This window comes from Callorhinus ursinus, unplaced genomic scaffold (genome assembly GCF_003265705.2).
Source record: "Callorhinus ursinus isolate GAN/ISIS: 27379988/994484 unplaced genomic scaffold, GSC_fseal_2.0 scaffold68, whole genome shotgun sequence".
NCBI lineage: Eukaryota > Metazoa > Chordata > Mammalia > Carnivora > Otariidae > Callorhinus > Callorhinus ursinus.
Window position 1 is genome coordinate 4,876,307 of NW_027397130.1, and position 24,087 is coordinate 4,900,393.

The 24,087-nt window shown below is 42.3% G+C and overlaps 1 protein-coding gene across 2 annotated transcripts in view; it reads right to left on the minus strand.

The window, feature by feature from the left end:
- The window catches only part of MFSD11 (major facilitator superfamily domain containing 11), a 29,208-nt gene that overhangs the window by 3,704 nt on the left and 1,417 nt on the right, over positions 1-24,087 (minus strand). For both annotated transcript variants that reach the window (XM_025859633.2, XM_025859634.2), the window contains 11 exons: positions 23,887-23,942; positions 22,001-22,108; positions 21,209-21,288; positions 20,994-21,090; positions 19,721-19,779; positions 19,049-19,193; positions 13,071-13,111; positions 6,257-6,322; positions 4,004-4,129; positions 913-1,087; positions 107-242 (listed from right to left, as the gene is read on the minus strand). In XM_025859633.2, coding sequence (XP_025715418.1) covers positions 107-242; positions 913-1,087; positions 4,004-4,129; positions 6,257-6,322; positions 13,071-13,111; positions 19,049-19,193; positions 19,721-19,779; positions 20,994-21,090; positions 21,209-21,288; positions 22,001-22,108; positions 23,887-23,942 — 1,089 coding nt within the window. The remainder of the gene's footprint in view (positions 1-106; positions 243-912; positions 1,088-4,003; positions 4,130-6,256; positions 6,323-13,070; positions 13,112-19,048; positions 19,194-19,720; positions 19,780-20,993; positions 21,091-21,208; positions 21,289-22,000; positions 22,109-23,886; positions 23,943-24,087) is intronic.

A 24,087-nucleotide genomic window follows, 5' to 3' on the forward strand; every position in this document is an offset into this window, starting at 1 on the left:
AAGGATGCCCCTGCCTCTCCTTTCAAACCCAACAAGAAAACAATGTTAAAGCACTTAAAAAAAAAAAAAAGGCACCCACCTCAGCCCATCCCGAAGGGGAGCTTACCTGCACAAACTTGAAGACTGCAAAGGCCGGCGCGCTGTCTTCAGAGTACAGAAAGCCTAAGATACTAAGCAGCTGGGTATTGAAGCAGCTGTCCCCAAGACCCAACAGGAAACTGCAGAAGATGGCAACTTCTTTGCTGCATAAAAAGGAAAATGAATTTAGAAAGAGCACTCTTAACAGTATTTGTTGGAGCCCTTCCCAATGTAAAAGCAATTCCCTTACAAGAGCATTTCACTTTCAAGTTATAAACACTATGAAACAAGAAGAAATAAACACTGGATTATAAAGTAAGAATTTATGCTCAAACGCACTCACCTGCACAGTCCAAGCAAACTCTGGTGTATGAACTATCTGGGAGCAAACACTGGGTTTGGGCAGGGCCGCCCTTGGATGGTGGATCTGGACATAAATGTCTACATCTATAATGAATTTGAGTTGAGTGCAAGGAAGTAAGATCCTCAAAACGATATAACCAACTGTAAATGGACCAGATGGCCTACCCTTTCCTCACCGTTCTTCACTACTCAGAAAGCAGACCTATAACATCACATCAGATACTTATATGCTCTTTCATAGATCAAGAAAAACATTTAGTGGGCTGAAAAGTTAAAACTAACAATTATAAAATAACTTGGGATTCTCATGAGCTCCTATTTAAAATAATTCTGGCTCCATTAACGTTTGACAGATGACCTTATAAAGAGAACAGACTTTCAGAAAATGATTAACTGCTCCATTCTGAATATCTAGCCACCCATTACCTCCCACCCTTCCTTAAATTGCTAGAAAAATGGCAGTCACTATACCTGGATTTGATGTAAGCGCTGCTATCAGTCCCTTCAACGGGAGCAATAGGGGCATCCCCAGGCATGTTGAGAAATATCAAATAAAAAGCTATAAAATGCACCAGGATGCCCAACAACACAACTGGATTTCTACCAAAACGATTATTCTTGCTCAGCAGGCCAAAGAGGCTTCCACCTGCAGAACCAGTGAAATAGAGAACAGAAAAACACAAGGCCAGATTAATAAATCAAAATTTTGTTTCTTTGAAAAAAATAAATAAAACAGATAAACCAACAACTAATTTAATCAAGGGAAAGCAAACATATATATTAAAAATAAAAAATAACCATTGAAAACAGAAGAAAATTTAAAAATCAGAATAGACTTCTAGGTCAGTGGGGTAACAAGGAGTAGACTTAGCACCTGCCTAAAAAAAAAAAAAAAGTACAAAAAATATGAAGCAGTAAGTCTGAAGACACGAGATATCAGATGACAAAGGGCAGTGATCTCTGAGACAGGAAGCAAAGGAAGGGAGCCCGCAGCCCCGAGTGGAGGGATACCTAAGCGGCTAGAGTTCCAGAACAGGCTATCAGAAAGGAAAGCTGCACAGAGAGACAATTCCAGAGATCTACAGAGGGTCCCTCTGAGTCTTCCCTAAGTGCTGATCAGCACATACTGTGAGCAAATTAGCAGAGGCCCCCGGAAGCCCATCCAAGGGGGTTAGATATATTAGATGTACTAGCGCCCCACCCTGGGCTGGGTATAGTGCCTCATCCCCTCAGCCAGACAGGAAACCTTACGACTCACAGGCACTGGGTATGCACAGAAGGGTCTTCCCTCAAGAGCGAGGAATAATTAGCCGTCTGAGCACTGCTCTGGTCCTGTCCAACAAACCTTAAAAGCAAGCCCCAAAAGAATCATACTGTTTCCAAGTAAATGAACTGCAGCCATGAAGAAAGCTCAAGAATATTTTTAAGAATACAAAAATATCCAGCAGTTCACAAAGTCTGATATCTCCAGTATGACCAAAGAAGCAGGAAAATAGGACCCATCATGAAGAGAAAAAGCAGTCAAATGTGGAGTTATCATATGACCCAGCAATTCCAGTGCTAGTTATATGCCCAAGGGAAATGAAAACATATATTCACACAACTGTACATACATGTCCACAGCAGCATTAATTATAACGGCCAAAAAGTGGAAACAACCCAAACAGTAAAATGTGACATATCTGTAAAATTAAATATTATCTAGTGATAAGAAAGGATGATGCTAATACTTGCCAGAATGTGGAAAAATGTGGGAAACATTATGCTAAATGAAAGAAGCCAGACCTAAGAGACCATGTATTCTGTGATTCCATTTATATGAAAGTCCAGGATAAGCAAATCTATACAGAAAGTACATTAGCAGTTGCCTGGGGAAGGGCAATAAACATGTTCTAAAATTAGACTGTAGGGATGACTCACAACCCTGTGAATGTACTAAAAAACACTGACCCATACACTTTTAAGTGGATGACATATATGGCACATGGGTTATATTTCAATAAAGTTGTAAAAAAAAAAAAACAACCAAAAAAACCCCCAGAACTGTCATAGATATTAGAATGAGCAAAAACATTAAGACAATTACTCTCACTGTATTCCACATGTTCAAATACATATAAACACCCAGTACGGTTCCAGGTTTGGGCAGTAAAGCAGGGAACAAAAACCACAGAAGTCTGCTCTCCCCATCGTGCTGATCACCGCCGGCCACTCTGAGGGTCCTATGGGTTTTTATTGTCTGTGTTCTTCCCTAAGCCATGAGCTCCATGTGGGTGGGGAGTCTCTTGTTCATACAATGGATGCTCAGTAAGTATCTGATGAACTGGAAAGTTCCTCCGAGAGGACAATATCCAACACAGCGCTCCAGGCATCGAACCAGCTTTGCTGACCGAGGGATACCTGCAGGCGTTGTGCCGAGCAGCGGGAAGGGTACGCAAGTGTTCAATCACTATGTCGTACACCTGAAACTAGTATTACGCTCTATGTTAACTAACTGGAATTTGAATAAAAAACATTTAAAAAAAAGGACTACCTAGTGTGGCACAATAAAAATACACATTGGTCTTTGCCTTGTCTGTCCTCCTCCCCGCTCTCTGGCCCAGAGCTGCTCCTAGAACCCTGGACATGTCCTCAGTGTCAGGCGTGTCTTCTGTTTGTTCTCCCTTTTGACCACATCAGAGTTTATGCAAATGAAGTGATTCCTGAGGGGATTTGGGGTGGTCTAGTTAGCTTCAGGATGGGGGCTGGTTGCAGAAGGACCACTTGCTTAGAGGGTTGGAACCTTCAGCCCCGGCCCCCAGGCTCGGGACCGGGGAGAGGGGATGGAGATGGAGTTCCATTGTCATTGGCCAATGATCTCATCAACCCTGCCTCTGTAATGAAATGTCTGTAAAAAAACCCCTAAACGATAGGTTTGGGAGAGCTACCCTGGTTAGTTGGTGAACGCATCCACGTACTGGGAGGGTAGTATACCCTGACTCCACAGGGACAGAGGTGTCCGTGCTTGGGACCCTCCTGGTCTTTGCCTTATGTGCTTCTTCATCTGCCTGTTCATCTGCATCCTTTATAATAAGCTTTAGTGGTAAGTATAGCATTTTCCCGGGGGCTCATGGGAACCTCCAAACTTGCAGCCATGTCAGACAGAAGGTAGCCTGTGGACCCGGGACTTACAAGGAGCATCTGAAGTGAGGGCGTCTTTGTGGGACTGAGCCCTTGGACCTGTGGAGTCTGACACAAACTCCAGGACTTAAGAGTTAGAAGTGGATTGTCTCGAGGGACATCCAGCTCATGTCAGAGATTCAGAGGACACTTTCCCTAAGTATTTTAAGAGAAAAAGCTGGGAGAGACTACATGTTTTCCTACTTACAGTTTTGACTGGGAATTATATGGCAAACATCTCATAGTTATCTCAGAACGATGATTAAAAAAAAAAAAGACATACCTGTCTGGGTAAAAATAAGCAAGGAAATTAAAATTCAAGGACGGAGAGGTGAAGTACACTTAAAACATCTGTGATAGCTACAATGAACCGATTTCACATAAAAACATTTTTTAAACCAACCTAAGATTTCTCCAATGCCGATGAAAATGCCAGAAAGTCCAATGAGGCTTTTCTCTTCAGTTCCAAATTTATTTACAGCACCAATACACGTTCCATAGACACCAGAGAAGAAAGTCAATTCCAGACCTTTAGGAAAAAAGCAGATTTAATTATACATTCACAATCTCCATTCTGGGGTCTTCTTCACAGCTGGTGGTATTTGAGCTTTATATACACACACAGTAAAATTCATTCAGCCTGACATGGTGCTCCCCTCAAGCAGAGCAGTTTTATGCTACGTAGCTGACGAAATGGAATTAGCCACAAGACGGCAGTTGCCATGTATTTCAGATAAAAATACACAACTCAAAGAAGCAAACCCTTTAACCTTTCTGTTAAAGATCATCCTTTGGGGCATCTGGGTGGCTCAGTCAGTTGAGCATCTGACTCTTGATTTCAGCTCAGGTTCCGTGCTCAGCGGGGAGCCTGCTTGAGATTCTCTCTCTCCCTCTGCCCCTCCCCCTGCTTGTGCACCTGTGCACACGCACACACGCCTTCTCTCACAAATAAATAAATAAATGAAATAAACATTCAAAACAAACAAACAAAATGATCCTCCGTGTGGAGACGGGATGGGCAGAGGGCGGTACACATGTAAGTCTGTAATAGTGATTTTTTAAGTGCTTTTTACCCTTAATAGCTCTCCAAGGTTAACAGGAATGTAGGTTTGGAAAACCAATGTATATTATCCAACTACCTTTGCTTAAAGACAAAATGTTTTCATTAAACTTTTTCCCAGAAAAAGAAGTTTTAAAAATTAGGGCTAAAAAATTAAGGTCAATCAGTAGAAGACCTCATTCCTTATTGCTACAAAACTAAACTGAATTTTATTTTTTTTTAAAGATTTTATTTATTTATTCATGAGAGACAGGGAGAGAGAGAGAGAGAAGCAGAGGGAGAAGCAGGCTCCCCGCTGAGCAGGGAGCCCGATGCGGGACTCAATCCCAGGACCCCGGGATCATGACCTGAGCTGAAGGCAGACGCTTAACCATCTGAGCCACCCAGGCGCCCCAAAAACTAAACTGAATTTTAAAGACGTTTACCATTTACTCTATTCAAAAAAAATGTTTATATCTATAAGGCAAATAAAGGTAAAAGTAATCACTGGCACATTATAACTTTTTTTTTAACACGATAGCACTTTTTTTTTAAAGATTTTTTTATTTATTTGACAGAGAGAGACACAGCGAGAGAGGGAACACAAGCAGGGGGAATGGGAGAGGGAGAAGCAGGCTTCCCGCGGAGCAGGGAGCCCAATGGGGGGGCTCGATCCCAGGACCCTGGGATCATGACCTGAGCCGAAGGCAGACGCTTAACCACTGAGCCACCCAGGCGCCCCAATAGCACTTTTTTTTAAAGATTTTATTAATTTCAGAGTGAGAGAGAGCGCACGCACACAAGTGTGAACGGGGGGGGGGAGGGCAGAGGGAGAAGCAGACCCCCCACTGAGCATGGACCACCCCCCCCCCAACATGGGGCTCGATCCCAGGACCTAAGCCGAAGGCAGACGCTTAACCGTCTGAGCCACCCAGGCGCCTTGACAAATAGCATTTTTTAAAAGGAAACAGATTCTGAAGATCTGAGAGTGCTCCAGTGACTCCGGTAAGCCACAGAGCTCATTCCACTTCATTAGAAAGTATATGAATCCACAGAAAGTTAGAAGGATTTACTCAGGGTTATTTTCTGCAGAGCTCCATTTTGCCCTAAAATCACTGGTTGTAACGAACCATGCCTCCCAGGGTTCAACCCTTGTGTAGAATCCTCCCACACTGAATTTGGGCTGGCCCTGTGATATGCTTTCACCAGTGAAATGCAGTCAAAGTGACACTGGGCTCGTGCCAGGCTTAAGCCTTCAGAAAGTCTGGTTGTTTCTCCTTTTGCTCTTTTTGGAGCCCCTAAGCAATCTGGCCTTCCTCTTGGGTCAGAAGGAAGGGATCACTTGGGAGGGGGTCATGCAGCCAGAGACTATGGTAAACAGACACCCAGCCTTGCATTTGATCCCTTCACACATGCAAAGGAAACTATCACGAAGCTGTGGCCCCAGCTGCCTCTAACAGGACCCAGAAGAGACCTCAGTTAAGACCATCAGAAGAATCATTCAGCTGAGCCCCATCAGTGCACAGAGCTGTGAGAAAGAATTATATGGTGGTTGTTTTCAGTCCTCATTCTCATTATGCAACCACAGAAAACCCAAACCGCCATTAATTCCCTTACCTGTATAAGCAGTTGTAATACTAAGGAGCAGCATCTCCTTGGTGACACATAACTTAAGAGACTTTCCTGTAAGAAGAAAACAATGTAAGACTGCTTAATTAGATTTTAATTACCCCAAAATTCTAAAACATTCACTCAACCCAGACACCCCTTGTCAATAACGCAAGTAGACAAATACAGTGGGACTGAGGTTAAGGATTCAGATGCTGAAGGGATGAACTAAATCTGTTCTGTAAATAAAATGTTTATTCCACATGCTTAGATATATTCTACAGTGGTGTTTTCCCCAACACATTCTCCCCAGCTTGAATCTAAAAAAATAACATGGAACGGGGAATAGAAATAGGATCAAATAAGACTTCAGCGAAAGTTAGGCTAGGGGCGTCAATGGCTGGAAGGGTGCTAACGTCCCAGGGGGAGGAGCGAGTGCAGAGCAGCTTGAAGACTGGACTCCAGATGACAACTGCCACCCAGGGAGCTTGCTGACTGCACCGAGGCTGCCACACCACTTCCTGAGATTCTCAGTTCTCTGGATCTGGGGACCGAAGCTTTAATTCTGCATTATTTGCTTAGGACTACTTTAATGTCTGTTTTTACACTGTTCAATGTGGTGGAAATCTGCAATGAAAAATGCAGGTCTAAAAACTGCATGTTTTAACTGTCTTTTTGAACCTGCTCACATTTCATAGTTTAAGGTCACTGATCTAAACTAGTCCTAAACGAATAGTGGCTCCAGATTTTAGTTCTTACTCAACTGCTGACTACAAAAGTTACACAAGACACAAACGGTCTGTCCTAAATTTCGCCACATGCAGAAGAGGATACTTTTTTCTCTAATCTCACTGAAATGTAGTAAGACTAAATGCAGTAAGACATTTTCACGTATTTCCAGGAAAAAAAAATTATGATTAATACAAGGTTTAAAACAATACTTTTAATTTTAAAAAATAACATTAGCAAAGCATGTTTGTTTTTGAATAATCAGAATATTTAACAAAAAGAAATTTTAAAACATAATCTAGAATGATACTGTAACGGTGATTACATTTGTCCAAACCCATAATATGTACACAGCCAAGGGTACACCCTTGTGAACTGTGGACTCTGGGTGATGATGATGTGTGAAAGTAGCAGGTGCATCAACCATAACAAATGTATCGCTCTGGTGGGGGACACAGATCGTGGGGGAGGCTGTGCATGTGTGAGAGCGGGGGGCTCTCCTCCTTCTCAATTTTGGGAACTCTCCTCCTTCTCAATTTTGTTGTGAACCTAAAACGGCTATAATGGGGTGCGCATGGGTAGCTCAGTCAGTTAAGTGTCTGCCTTCAGCTCGGGTCGTGATCCCAGGGTCCTAGGATCAGGCCCCACACAGGGCTCCCTGCTCAGTGGCGAGTCTGCTTCTCCCTCTTTCTCTGCCCCTCCCCCTGCTCCTTCTCTCTCTCACTTGCTCACTCTCTCAAATAAATTTTAAAAAATCTAAAACAGCTCTAAAATAGTGAAGCCTTATTAAAAACAACACAACATCATCTATTTACAGAAATAGACAAACCAATCCTAAAATTCATATGGAAATTCAAGGGGCCCACCATGGCCAAAATAATCTTGAAAAAGAACAAAGCTGGAGGGCTCACACTTTCCAACTTCAAAGCTTGATAGTCATCAGCAAAGCATGGTACCAGCATAAGGACAGACACATGCATCTAGAAATAAACTCACATTTACAGTCAATTGATTTTCGATAAGGGCGCCAACACAATTCAGTGGGGAAGAAGAACAGTCTTTTCAGCAGGACAACTAGGTGGCCACGTGCAGAGGAATGAAGTTGGACTCCCACCTCACAACATAAATAACAATGAACCCAGAATAGATCCCAGACCTAAATATCAGAACTGAAACTATAAAAGTCTTAGGAGAAAATACAGGAGTAAATCTTTGCGACCTGGGGCTAGGCAAAACCTTAGGACACCAAAAACACATGCAAAAAATAAAACGTATAAATCAGCCTTCATCAAAAATTTAAAACTTTTGTGCTTTAAGAGATACCATCAAGAAAATGAAAAGTCAACCTAAGGAATGGGAGAAAATATTTGCAAATCATATATAAGAGACTTTTATCTAGAACATATAAAGAATTTTTACAACTCGGGTGCCTGGGTGGCTCAGTCGTTAAATGTTTGCCTTTGGCTTGAGTCGTGATCCCAGGGTCCCGGGATCAAGCCCCACATCGGGCTCCTGGCTTTCTCTCTGTCAAATAAATAAATAAAAATCTTTAAAATATATATAAAGAAAAGAAAAGAATTTTTACAACTCAGCAATAAAAAGGCAACCCATAAAAAACGGGCAAAGGACCTGAGTAGACAGTTCTCTAGAGACGCGATGCAAATGACCCACAAGCGTGTGAAAATATGCTCTGCATCCTTAGCCATTAGGGAAATGCTGATCAAAACCACGAGACACCACTTTACACCCACGGGGACAGCTATCATCAGAAAGATAGATAAGAACTCAAGGAAGTGGAGAAACTGGAGAAACTGGAACCTTCAGATACAGCTGGTGGGACCATAAAATGGTGCAGCCACTCTGGAAAACATCTGCTGGTTTCTCAGAAGGTTAAACACAGCGACCACAGGACCCAGCAATCCTCCAACTCCTAGGGACCTACACAGAGATGTGCAGATGTACATCCACACAAAAACTTGTGCACAGATGTTCAGAGCAGCATTATTCATGATGCCTACAAACAACCCATTCTGCAGAACATGCTAGAACATGGATGAGCCTTGAAACCATGACCATAAGTAAAACCAAAACCATAAGTAAGAGAAACATGTCACAGAAGAGCACATATAGTACGATTCTATGTATACAAAATAATATCCAGGATAGGCAAGTCTAGAGACAGAAAGTGGATTAATGGATGCCTACGGTGAGGATGGGGGTGGTGGGGAGGAAATGGGGAGTGAATGCTAATGGGTACAGAAATTCCTTCTGGGGTGAAGAAGAGGTCCTATAATTGACTGTGGTGATGGATGCAGAACCCCGTGAATGTACTAAAGGCCACTGAACTATACACTTTAAATGGGTGATAGTACAGTGTGTGAATTATATTCAATAAACCTATTAAGAGAAAAAATATCATCTAACAGCCTAATGGATCTTCTTCCAGACTTAAAAAAATTTTTTAATAGAAACAAATTTCATTATACATACTATTTTAAAATTTTTCACATAATAGGCAAATATTTTCTTTCCTTTTAAGATTTTTATGTATTTGACAGAGAGGAACATAGCAAGACAGGGAACACAAGCAGGGGGAGTGGGAGAGGGAAAAGCAGGCTTCCCGCTGAGCAGGGAGCCCGACACGGGGCTCGATCCCAGGACCCTGGGATCATGACCTGAGTCGAAGGCAGATGCTTAACGGCTGAGCCACCCAGGCATCCCCTAGAGCAAATATTTTCTAACACTCATCGAGTTCATTTTAATGGCTAGGATAATCTACTGTATAGATGTACCAATGCCTTGCAGTGAAGTATTTCAATTACTTTCAGTTTCTCACTAATATAGACATCTTAGCCATTAAATCTTGACAGAAATTCCTGATTACTTCCTGAGGATAATCCTATTAGTGGAGTTGCTGGGGTAAACGTACAAACATTTCTAAGGCTTCTGATAACTTGCTGACAAATTGCTCTTCAGAAAATAATACAAATATATATTCCTATCAGCAATGTGGTCTTAGGCATATAAATACCTACTCCCCATAACACGGACAATTATTTTTTTATCTTTTGAAATTTGATGGAAAACTTTGAAATTTGCATTTTATACTTAAGCAAATATCTTCCCTGCCATTTTAACTCTATTAGGTTGTTTTGATAGACAAAGTTTTACAGTTTAAGCAACCAAAGGGCATTCTTTTCCCTTATCGTCTGAGTGACCTCCTTGAAAGGCTTTTTCTTTTTTTTTATTTTTAAAGATTTTATTTATTTATTTGACAGAAACACAGCGAGAAAGGGAACACAAGCAGGGGGAGTGGGAGAGGGAGAAGCAGACTCCCTGGTGAGCAGGGAGCCCACGATCCCAGGACCCTGGGATCATGACCTGAGCCGAAGGCAGACACTTAACGACTTTAGCCACCCAGGTGCCCCTTGAAAGGCTTTTCTTTACCCAGTTTCTTTAATTACTTTTCTAGTTTCATTTTTACATTAACTCTATTTTCCTACACACTCCACTCCCTAACTTTGCTTACTGAAGAGTCTCTTTTATTTTATTTATTGTACTGTGGATGTGGGCCCGATTCTAGAATCCAGTTCCACTGTCTTTCTATTCCAAAGTGTTCAAATGAATTCACAATTGACTTTAATATTTATTAGGGAAAGTCCTTCTCCTTTTCAAAAATTCTCTTGGCTATTCTGATTTATTCTTCCAGATGGACTTCAGGATTGTGTCAAGACCAAGAAATAAATTTTAAAAAACTTTCTAGACTCCTATCAAACATATACATTCGGTTGAGGAATGAAGTGCTTTTCAGATAAGCAGGAGCCTTTTCTGTACAACATGCATCACAGCATCAATAGAGGGAATGTGATGATTAAGAATAAAGGAGGGGCGCCTGGGTGGCTCAGTCGTTAAGCGTCTGCCTTCGGCTCAGGTCATGGTCCCAGGGTCCTGGGATCGAGCCCCGAGTCGAGCTCCCTGCTCGGCAGGAAGCCTGCTTCTCCCTCTCCTGCTCCCCCTGCCTGTGTTCCCTCTCTCGCTGTGTCTCTCTCTGTCAAATAAATAAAAAAATCTTAAAAAAAGAAATTTTTAATAAAAAAAAAAGAATGAAACACAGCCTCCCATGCCTCCCCAAGACAGACAGATTACTTAAAGTTTGGACAGTCTTCTTCCTTCCTGTCTTCTCGTCGGCTTCCTTGCTACCTCATTACCTCACGTTGCTCCCCAGGGGCCAGGAACCAGCTCCTAAACCTGCCTGCCATGTAGCACCTTACATGCCTTACCTTTTTGGCTGCTTTCAAACTAGACAGCTCAGCATCCTATTACTCCCGCACCCTCCCGAGCAACCAACTAGTAACGTGATGAAATTGTGCGGCCACCATCGTGTGAGTGCCTCATTTTATAGACAGAGAAGTTGAGGTGAGGTCTGTACATCCAGGAAGGACATCCTGAATCTGGTTACTGTCAGTAGGCAGCCAGGGAGAGCAGGTGTTCAGTAATGGTGCAGGGAGGCTGCATCAAGCCTCACCAAGGCTGGATGGACCATTCCATAAGTCTGGGGGTCATCTATCTCCCTTCTCCTTGACTCCATGGCTCACCAAGCAAGCCAATGTGGCTTTCTAGGCCAAGAAGGGAACAACAAGAAAGGAATATCTACGAAAGGGCTCACTAAAAAATATTAAGTGACATCATAAATGGTTAAAATGAGGGGTGCCTGGGTAGCTTAGTTGGTTAAGCGACAGTCTTCGGCGCAGGTCATGATCCCTGGGTCCTGGGATTGAGCCCCGAACTAGGCTCCCTGCTCAGTGGGGAGCTTGCTTCTCCCTCTGCCTGCCATTCCCCTTGCTTGTTCTCTCTCTCAAATAAATAATGAAACTCTTAAAAAAAAAATGTGTCCCTGAAATGTAAGAAATACATGTAATAAAAGCCTGATTAAACAGCATGAACAATAAGATACTATATATTCAAAACTCAGGCTACCACACCCATAAGCCTTTTCTAAAAAAGGTGACCATGGGCGCCTGGGTGGCTCCGTCGTAAGCGTCTGCTTTCGGCTCATGTCATGATCCCAGGGTCCTGGGATCGAGTCCCGAGTTGGGCTCCCTGCTCAGTGGGGAGCCTGCTTCTCCCTCTCCCACTCTCCCTGCTGTGTTCCCTCTCTCTCTGTCTCTGACAAGTAAATAAAGAAAATCTTAAAAAAATAAAAAATAAAAGAGGCGACCACATGAATTCTTGGCTAGAAGTTGTGTGCTTTGTGTCATCTGACTTAGGCCATGGCTGATTAGATCAAGAATTTGCACCCTAGCCCAAGGCAACCTATAGACTACCCACAAGCACAGAGCGTATGATAAGGCCAAGGGGCCTAACTGAAACAACATGGCCCCTAAAAGGCTGCTCCCCACTAGACAGTGGTCAGAGTCTCTCTCCTTTGGAGACAAAGAGGCTGAGAGAGCTACAGGCAGAAGCAAAGAACTGGCCCACGTCAGGCCGTACGAGAACCAGAAGCCATGTTTGCCAGTTTCTGAAGGAACCACAAGATGGCCATTATGGGAATCACTGGCTTTGCCTGTCACAGTCAGGGCTCGAATCCCAGCTCAGCAGTGTACTAGCTATCTGACCTTGGGTAAATAATTTCTTTAGCTAAGCCTCAATTCTCTCTTATATAAAATGGAGAGAATGGTAGGTGTGTGTTCTAGGATACTCACAGAGCGGTTGGGAGAATAACAAAATAAACACGTAGGGAGGCGTAGCCAGGAAGAACCCTCCGCAGACAAGCCCAACTGTTCTTCCAAACTCGGTTCTGAGGAGATGGTCTGTGTGTCCTCACTGCCTTGTCAAGCACCAGTCCCTGATTTCTCTGCACCTCCCTATGCCTCCCCCAAACGGCACCAGGCCGGGCACTCAGGTTCCCGTCCATCCCGCACACACCCCAGTTAGAGACACTGGCTGAGACGACTACTGGACTGCAGAGCCGCATACCTGGAAGAATGAAAACACTGGAGGATCGTCAATCCAAAGTTACCAGGGAAAGGGGGAAAGGCAAATGTTGTAGCTGTTCCCGAACAGCTCTTGCATTTCCAACACAGAAAATACTTACTGAACGCATCTACTGCTTTTCCCATAGTACTCTGTGCAGACCTGAAAAAATAAAACAAAATATCAAAGTGTTTTCCCCTGAAAACTGAAAAGAGAACTAAAATGCTATCATATTTTCATTGACGTTCGTCAAAGCTCCGTCCTCTACATGGTCCGGCAAACATTTCCATTGCCTACAATGCTCCTCGCTCCAGGGTGTCCCTCTGGGACCCCATCCTTGCCTCAGAGAACAAGGTGAAAGCGCCACCTCCGTGACCCTTTATTAACAGCCAAACACAATTCTCTCATACTAAGCTGAAAGCACACATCCACGCGTGTCCTTCTCAGAAAGGATACTTCAGGCAGGACAGAAATCTCCTCCACCCTGCTATTCCCATACCGTAAAAACACCTTGTAAGAACTCAATTTCCCGGGCGCCTGGGTGGCTCAGTTGGTTAAGCGACTGTCTTTGGCTCAGGTCATGATCCTGGAGTCCCAGGATCGAGTCCCACATCGGGCTCCCTGCTCAGCGGGGAGTCTGCTTCTCCCTCTGACCCTCTTCCCTCTCGTGCTATCTCTCATTCTCTCTCAAATAAATAAATAAAATCTTCAAAAAAAAAAAAAGAACTCAATTTCCCTCCAGTCTGACTCCTTCAAAACTAAGTTGTGCAGTGTGAAAACTCTCCAAAAGCAACACCAGCACCCATGCCCCACAGCTTGGTGCAGGAGAAGGTAGGGGTCAAAAATGTGTGCTTCAGAGTCTGTGCTGTACTTTGCCACTTCTTCGTCATATAGTTTTTAGACAAGTTACTCCATGCCTCCAAGTTTCACTTCCCCGTTTATAAAATAGGGGTGCTACCACTTAACCAAAAGAATTTAATGAGACCATGTAGCTAAAGTATAAGTTGTTTAATGTGATTATGGTAAAGACATTTATAAAAGATTATGTTTCTTACTCTGCCTGCCAATAGGGTAATATCTACTCCTCTGCCATCTTTAAATATTTTTACAAAAAAGAAAAAAAAAGAAACCTCATAGAGATCTATCTGACTTATATAAATGAATTAGCGACACAAAAAAGGTAGTCTGTTCTAAACAACAGGAAAAACCTTTTTTCCCCCACCATAAAAACTCACGTCTTCCCTGGAAGCAAAAACTCTTTAGACTCCAAGTAACTGATAGTACTCTTGTAGTTGGATAGGATCAGGTATAGGATTCTGGTATTTTATATTTCAAGCCCCAAATTAAGTAGGAACCAATTTATATACTCTATAGACTATTAAAATACAATTAAGCCAGCCAGCACTCAGGTGCAAATCATTCCCCATTCAATTCAATGAGATATTAAAGGGAGCCATTTCTAGTAGGATACTAGATAAATAAGGCGATAAAATAAGATGATCCCCAGGTCGTGCAAGGATGGAGGGCGCAAAGTGAGACCACATTCATTCCCTCTCAAACCCTCCAATACCTTCCCATTTCACTTACCGCTCTAAGGTCTTGACTTTGGAGGGTAGCAGAATGTGCCACCCCAAAACATGCTTTAGTATATTGATTATGTTGAGCTGTAGGCACTCAAAAAACAGCAAATATGGGTACAGGCTTTCTTTGAACTCCCCTCATCTGCCTAAAGAAAGATCCTCCAAAAGGAACTCAACTGTTATCAATCACCTCTGGGAGTTTCATCAGACAGGGAAGACTGGCTCTTGTCGTAAGAGAGGAGACCAGACATCAACAGTATGTCACAAACTATCCTATCTCCCATCTATTCTTCTACGGGTCTGGTTCATCTTTCCAAAAAATCATTTACTCTCCTGTAAGAGGCCTACATTCCTCCTCCCCTTTCCCTATTTAGATAGTATATAAAGCTTAAATTCTAAGCCATCCTGGGGAATTACTCATTTTCCCCTAGGTTTCCTTCATGTATACGTGAGGCATACGTGTTAATAAGCTTCTGATTGCTTTTTTTTTCTTATTAATCTTATTATAGGGGGTCTCAACTAAGAACACAGGAGAGTAAAGGGAAAATTACTTTTCATCCCCTACAACTTAAATGTTACCTTCTCAGCCTTCCCCGGCAACTCCATCTATAATTTTACATATACACACATTTATGCATATATATGTGTGTGTTAGATATAAATAAATGTTATAATATTAAATTGCAAGCCAGCACCCCCACCTCCAGCCCATACTTCTATACCCTCCTCTCCTTTACACTTCTGTTTTCTAATATCAGATGTCTAAGAGGTAAGGGTTCTTCTTTTGGGGGGTAATAAAAATATTCTAACATTCGTTGTGGCAATGAACACACACTTCTGTGAATACCCTAAAAGTCACTGAATTATACACTTTTTTTTTGAGAGAGAGAGCATGAGCATGGGGGTGGGAGGGGAGAGGGAGAAAGAGAATCTTAAGCAGGTTATATGCCCAGCACAGAGCCCAATGCAGGGCTCAGTCTCAGAACCCTGAGATCATAACCTGAGACAAAATCAAGAGTCAGACCCTTAACCAACTGAGCCACCCAGGCACCTCTGAACTGTACACTTTATTTTTATTTTTTTTTAATTTTATTTATTTATTTGACAGAAAGAGACACAGCGAGAGAGGGAACACAAGCAGGGGCAGAGGGAGAGGGAGAAGCAGGCTTCCTGCTGAGCAGGGAGCCCGATGCGGGGCTCGATCCCAGAACCCTGGCATCATGACCTGAGCCGAAGGCAGGCGCTTAACGACTGAGCCACCCAGGCACCCCTGAACTGTACACTGTAAATGGGTAAACTGCATGTGAATTATAGCTCAATAAAAACTGTTTTTAGTTTTTATTTTTTTTTAAAGATTTTATTTATTTATTTGACAGAGAGAGACAGCGAGAGAGGGAACACAAGCAGGGGGAGTGGGAGAGGGAGAAGCAGGCTTCCCGCGGAGCAGGGAGCCCAACGCGGGGCTCGATCCCAAGACCCTGAGATCATGACCTGAGCCGAAGGCAGTCGCTTAACCAACTGAGCCACCCAGGCGCCCCTAAAAACTGTTTTTAAAAAGAATTCCTACTTCTCTCTCACCCACTAGGAAGCTCCATGAATGCACGAACATCTCTCTGTTTGTTCAACAAAACACCCTCCAAACAATGCCTGGAATAGATACTCAAATACAGACCGAAGGGAAGGAGGGAAGCAGGGGCCAGAGATGCAACGGCCAAGAAAGAAATTCCTAGAGATCACCCAGCTCACAGGGCCTCATACATGCAAATTACACATACCGGGACCACTCAGGTAGGACACTGAGCTGCCTTTCTGCGTCCTCAAATCATCTTCTTTAAGGCCTTTAGTGGAATCCTTTAAAATCAGATCCTACTTTTTCCTTCAATGGCTTCTTTTTGAGGGTGGTTTGGGGGCAGATGGAGAAAGAGAATCTCAAGCAGAACCCCCTCCTGCCCTGTGCTGAGAGCAGAGCCCGACACTGGGCTTGATCTCAGGCCACTGAGATCATCACCTGAGCCCAAAATCAAGAGTCGGATGCTCAACTAAGCCACCCAGGCACCTCCCTTCAATGGCTTCTAATCACACCAACAGAACCTGCGCTCCTGCAGAGCCTCCCAGAATCGACTCCCTGACTACTGCAGATACTCCTACTTCCACTCCCTCCCTGTGCCGAGTCCCACGGGCCTCCCTGCAGCCCTGGCACCCACCGCACCCCTTCCCACCAGCTGGCCTTGGCAATGGCCATCAGCGGATCGTCCCACCTCACCAGCAAGGCCTCAGGGAGCCACCCAGCCCTCCATCACCTCCCCCTTTCGCTGCCTTCTCGAGCACTTGCTTTGCAGTTTTACACATGTATGATCTACACCCACTCCAAAATTAAGTCACACGAGAACAGGGACTCATCTATCTTGTTCACTGCTGTATCCCTCAGGTTTAGAAGGGGGCTGGCAAAGAGTCTGTGCTATTTACAGAATAAAGACAAGGAAGCTTCAAGTTTGGGATACAATTCAGGGAGAGAAAATGCTAGAAGGACAGAGCAATACTCCTCAGCACTGCACCTTCTCAGTTATACAATCCTCTATCTATCCACAAAGTTCCTTGAAAATGGGTAGGCTGTATTTGTCTGCACAGCACCAACATCTGACATTTGCTCAACAGGTGTTTTAATTTTTGCTGAATCTGTGGTATTCATCTTCATAGAATCCTTCTCCAATATCTGTTAGTTTATGATAAAAAATATATACACACAGTTGATGTTATAAATATGTATCATATAAATACACATAAATACATACACGTTCAAATCAAAGGTAACACCTCTCCTTTTATTTTTACTTATTTACATATTTTTTTAAAGATTTTATTTATTGGGCGCCTGGGTGGCTCAGTTGGTTAAGCGACTGCCTTCGGCTCAGGTCATGATCCTGGAGTCCCGGGATCGAGTCCTGCATCGGGCTCCCTGCTCGGCAGGGAGTCTGCTTCTCCCTCTGACCCTCTTCCCTCTCGTGCTATCTCTCATTCTCTCTCTCAAATAAATAAATAAAATCTTTAAAAAAAAAAAAGATTTTATTTATTCATGAGGACGGGGGGCGGGGGGGGAGAGAGGGAGAGAGAGAGAGAGAGAGAGAGAGAGAGAGAGAGAGAGAGAGAAGCAGACTTCCCGCTGAGCAGAGAGCCTGATGTGGGGCTCGATCCCAGGACCCTGGGATCATGACCTGAGCTAAAGGCAGACACTTAACCGACTGAGCCGAGGCGCCCCTCTCTTTTGCTTTAAACAAACTTAGTGAAATTTTGAATGCTTAATGATCCTCTGACAGGAGGATTTTAGGTCTTCTGGGGATTAACAAGGCAGCACAGAATGCTCAGTGCCAACATTTTAACAACAGATAAAAGGCTATAAGGTAATCTTCACAATTTACTGATTCAGAAACTAAGCAAAACGAGACTGGCAAAGATTTCTCATTTCCCTATCCTCAAACCTGGATAATACCTGCAGAGAAATTGTCTCTGATATTTTAGTTTTACTTATAATTGAAACAGGTTCAAGTAATTTACAGTTTTTAGAAAAACACAGGGCTATAGGCCTGTTTGCCCATTTGGACTACTTTGGGGAAGAGCATGCACGTAGGTTAGGGCCAAAACGCAGCACTGTGCACAGGAGCATGGGTGTAACTCAGGATCATCGAGAACAACTGTTGATGGCCCTGACCCTCACACGCGCCACAGGAATGGGGATATTTTAGGGTTGGGTCAGAGAAACTGTAACAGAGGGCAAAGACTGTCTTCTATTTAACTTTATAAGCCCGCATCTTTGTACATTAAAACACACAGGATGCCAGCTGAACTGAAAGAGGAAATCGAGGCCCAGAGAAATAAGGGGATTATGGCTACATCCAGGGTCATGCAGCTTGTCAGCCACAACCTGGGATGAGACTCAGATCCCCTGTACACTTTCCCCTGCTTCTCCTTTCCTTTCCCTTCCTTCTCCCCACAACTCCCCTTTTGTCTTCTTTCTCTTCTGATTGGCTTTGAAACCTTTCCCTCGGCGCCTGGCCGGCTCAGTCAGTAGAGCCTGCAACTTTAAAAAAAAAAAAAAAAAAAAAGACTTGGGAGAGAGAGAGAGAGAGCAGAAGCAAGCACTTGTGCCTGTGAGGGGGCAGGGAGAGGGAGAGGGAGAGAATCTTCAGCAGACTCCCTGCTCAGGGCGCGCAGAGCCCGAGGTGGGGCTCAACCCCATGACCCTGAGATCATGACCTGAACTGAAATCAAGAGTTGGATGCTTAACCGACTGAGCGACCCAGGTGCCCTGAGCCTGTGACTCTCAATCTCAGGGTTGTGAGTGTGAGGCCCACACTGGGGGGTGGAGCCTACTTAAAATAAATAAATAAATAAAAATAAAACTTCTTCCTCCTGTCTGCCCAATGCTGGATATCAGTTAGGGCTGCAAAAAGATTGGAAATCTCTAAACTACATCGACTCAAAATATATTTTCAAGTAAAAAGGAACGTTGCCAACTTCTTACTCATTGACTTCCAGGTCCTGGTCATCAGAAGATTCATCTTCTCCTAGGACGTTTTCAGAATCTGGCTGCCGAATGAGAAAGAAAAGAACTGTGCCCACAAGGCTAATCACTGTCAGGGCAATAAACACTGTTCTTCGGTCACTCTCTAGAGAAAAAAAGAAGAAAGCTGATAGCACTGGCCATGCAAACAATTCAAGTTAGTGTTATGTTCAGAGGTTGTTTAAAATCATCCAAACATTTCCTTGTTAAATGTTTACTTTATTGCATTAGTGAAAATCTCAAACAAGAAACTCAATGGAATAATACCTCCACCTTTGTCTTTCAGTTAAAGAAATACTAATAAGCCAAAAGAAAAATGGCACAAAAAATTAATCATATTCTTTTAACCAAAGAAGCATACAGACGAAACAAGGGTTCAAAAGTCTAACAAGTGTCTAGTGTGCTCATACACAGCATAACCTTCTCCTGTACCTTGAGCTGCTTAAAGCATAGTCATAAACTAAAATCCTAGCTTAATAATATTAGGAAAAAAGTTACTAAAGACGAAAACCTGAGAGAACTTAAGGCAGCAAGGTTCATTAGAACAATCTGAACAGAGCAATAATGGATATTTTGTGAAACTATTATTATCCTTCGAACATGTGTGAATAAAGCAAAGTGAATAACACAAACCTGATATTTGAGTTTTCCCCTGCCAAGCAAAATATATGTAGAGATTTCCAAAGAACAAGCTGGGGGAACAAAAGGGAGGACAGGATGTTGAGGATTTATTTCCATATTTATAGTTTTTAGAGCAGTTTTTCCATTTGTTAAAAAGTGAAAAAGATTTTTTTTAAGCATATATAATTTTAAAGGTATCTATCTGCCCTAGATCGTTTAAAAGTATTGACTCCACCCTGACTCTTTCTGAAAAACTGACCCAGATGGAATTCAGTCTCCTTCCACGTGACAGTGACCTGATTCCGCCTGAACCGCCCTTCAAAGACTTGACTCTCTTTGAAACATGTGATTTATTGGGACTCTGGAAATGACTACTTGGAAACAAGCTTATGCTACTTCTCAAATTCTGTATTTTAAAGAATCCATGGGGGAAAAAAAATCCATGATTCAGATACCTGCATCTAATCAGATACTTTAGCATACTTTCCCAGAGAAGGAATCATTCGCCTACACTCTGGTTTCTTAATATACACCCCCTTACAACTAAACATCTGCATTTATGAAGACTTATCAACACCACAATTTTAGGTAATATCCACGAAGGTAAATCCTCAGGACAGATTCCATGACAGAATGACCATTCTTGCTTTTTTACTTAGAAAATATAGAACATGTTGTATCATTCAGCCCTGATATAATTAGTCCCACTTTTTTTTTTAAAGTTCACTTATTTTTAAGTAATCTCTACACCCAACGTGTGGCTCGAACCCACGACCTTGAGATCAAGAGTCACATGCTCCCCTGACTGAGCCAGCCAAGTGCCCCTCACTTTTGTATTTTAATATATTCATTAATAGCTATCAGGTGCAACTCAGTGGGAAGGATGTGGTCTTTGGAATGCAGATAAGGATGGTTTAAATCTGATAAGTTACTTCACTTTTAAGCCTCTGTTTTCTCATTTGTAGAACACCGATTATACCTTCTGGTCTTATGAGGTGGTGAGGATTACTGAGATTTAGTAATGAAGCCAACAGTCCCTGCCTGAAATATAGCAGATGCTAAATACAATTATGGTTAACATGATTTTCTCTTTACTAATCACGAGTCCCAATTAGGCAGGTCCATGCATTTCACACAATTTTATAAAACGTTAAATCCGTATCATATGCAGCTAGGAACTCAAGTCATGGAACACAGATGATTGGAATTTTCAACACAAGAAAGATCTAAAAAAATGGTGTGACAAAAGAATTAAAGGAAAGACTAGCTCCAGAAGGATTATTACCTAGATTGTAAGAGTGCCCAGAAAATTCCACTGTTTCTCCCAATAGTATGCTCATCTGAATTTATTGTCAGGCAATTTCCTTGCGCTGTCCAAAGCACTGAAATTCAAACCAAAAGTTTGTCAAGGGAATGAAATCACTTGGCTTCACACATGAAACACATGATACGCTTAAATAAATCCCAGAAGACAGAGAAAATAAACATCGAGATGCTTACCGGCAGCTGCAATTCCAATGAAAACAGAGGCTGTGTAGAAGGACCATGGGAGAGGCTGGATAAAAACGGCAATGTACATGCTAAAATGTAACAGGTCAACGCATTATGGTCAAACAATACCTCATATAGAATGCCAATTATGCTTTCTAGGAATCGGTTCTGAGAATTCTTTTTTAAAAGTCAACCTGTAAAGGACTTCTCCAACACTACCTAAAGTGTTGGGGGAAAAGAGGACAAATGTGACCTACTCATTTCTTAATTTACTATTTTGAATTTGTAAGATCGGACATTGAACGAGGGTTTGCAATTGGCCTTTGCCAATAGCTCAGCACGGGCTGGGACTGTCATTCTACAGCCCAGAAAAAAAAGCTGTTATCTCGGTTGAATTCCTATTAATCAACTTGATATAAGAGTATTTCACGGGAAGTTCTTTTCAACTCTCGTAGAAACAGATTTAGAGATATCTATTTCTACGAATAGTAAGATGAAAAGAAGTATATGCACACATACCACCACATTAAGACAACATGGTAACCCTAGGCATCAAGGAGAGAACCAAATCCCTAAAATACTGCCTGTATTCTATTCAATCCAACTCGGCAATTTTTTTTTAAGTAATCTCTGCACCCAACGTGGGGCTCGAACCTACAACCCAGAGATCGAGTGTCACATGCCTTTCTGACTGAGCCAGCCACGCACCCCCACATCAGCAATTTCTTGTGAAAAGTTTACTATATGCTTGGAAGGTGCTGAGGGTGTTTGGATTAAATGAAAGAAAATCGCACTACTCACCTGTAAAATAAACCACTTGCAAACATAGAAAGCTGAGGTCCTATAATGGCAACCACTGATGGTGTAATTAAATTTGAAGCGGAGAACACTCCATATATAATTGCCATGCTGTACACATAATACATAAAAGGAAAAAACAAAACCCTTGAATCACTGTCTCAAAAGTGCGTTTTTTCAAATCTACTTAGAGTCTATAGGTTTTTTTGCCATAAACATTCATTTCTTTAGTTGGAATTAACAATAATTCTATCATTAAGCTGATTCCTACAATGAGGTTTTCACTTATACAAAATATTGAAGTCTCATCAAATTTCCCTTTGAATCAGCTTGCCTTGGACAATATGCTTTTAATGAACTGGTAAATTATAATAACAGCTAACATGTAACATGTAACATGTAACAGACACCGAGCCAAGCGTTTTATGTATGTTTTCTTTATTAAATCTGACAGCTCTATAAAGATAGTATTATTATTATTATTATCCTCACTCTACAGAAAACTGAAGCACAGAGGGGTTAAGTTACTTGCCAAAAGTGTAGCCAGATAGCTGGTGAATGGTGGAGCCAGAATCCCATCCCTGGTCATCTCACCCCAGAGGCCCTAGTCAACCAGTCTGCTCTACAAACTTAGTTTACAACTCCTGGCAACTGCATGAAATTTCATTATTATAAATGACAAGCACAGAGTTATCGCTCTTTAAACCAGAACTTATTTAACTCAATCTAATGGTCTCTTTTGAACATTATTCAGCTACTATAGACCCAGCCCTAGTACATACATCTTGTAGCAAAGTATGGCTAAAACCATTTTGAGGGTCCTGAGTTCATTTCCTAGACACTATTTACAAACCCAAACTAAATTATTCTTCGGCCTTTATGATCCTCTCAAACAGTAAAGGTTCTCTGGAATTGAAGACAAAGCTCTGCTAAAAACTGTGGTATTGTTAAACACTTAAAAAATGAACATTAGGGCGCCTGGGTGGCTCAGTTGGTTAAGCGACTGCCTTCGGCTCAGGTCATGATCCTGGAGTCCCAGGATCGAGTCCCGCATCGGGCTCCCTGCTCAGCGGGGAGTCTGCTTCTCCCTCTGACCTTCTTCCCTCTCATGCTCTCTCTCTACCATTCTCTCTCTCTCTCAATAAATAAATAAAAATCTTTAATAAAAATAAAAAAAAAATGAACATTAGCACCCCTTTATTCTCAAATATCATACATAAGACCAGGTTTAGGATAGGTAATAAAGAACCAAGTAAGAGTTGTGGGGGAAGGGGGGGATGTTGGTCAGCCTCTAATAGTTAACTGCAGAAAAATTAAGAAACCCGTATGTGTTTATATCCATGTGTGCATTACACTCCCAGCTTCAGTCACAATGTACTAGTGACTCATGAAGGTCTTTTCACTTTATTTTCCCTGTTTGTAAAAGTGGGACTAAACACCTTTAACAAAAATCTAAAAGCTCCTGATGACAGTATGTTAATTATGAAATTACGACAGGACCGAATGTTTCAAGAATCATATAAAACACCCTCTGTTTAGGATTGAGAAGATGTAATTATGACAATACTTGAGTGTTTATTAAACGCCAGGCACTGTGCCAAGAGCTTTACAGGTCAACGCATTATCTGAGCAAGGAAACGGCTCACAGAAGTAACTTGCCTAACATAATGCAGTGTTAAGTCATGAAACCAGGATTTCAAACCCAGTATTTAATTCTGCATGAAACCTAAACTCATCACCTTTATTCTATTATGTTCTCCCAAACAGACCAGTCACGGAGAAAAAGCAACCACTACTAATTCAATCACAGCATTATTGCCAGAGATTCTGGTTAAGATTTAGGTAACTACCGTAATATATCAAGTAAGGCCAATCATACAGTACAATACCTGGTATATCCACTGCCATGAAAATCTGTGCTATTTAAGCTCCTGATGACAGTTTGCTGCGTGGAAGATAAAGCTAATCAATGAAAACAGTTCGCAGTCTCCCCCCCCATCCCCACCAAAGTTTGTCTCCAAGAACTGGGAATGAAGCACCCGGTAAAGTAAAATTCAAGATACTCAGTACTTCATATTGAAAGTCAACTA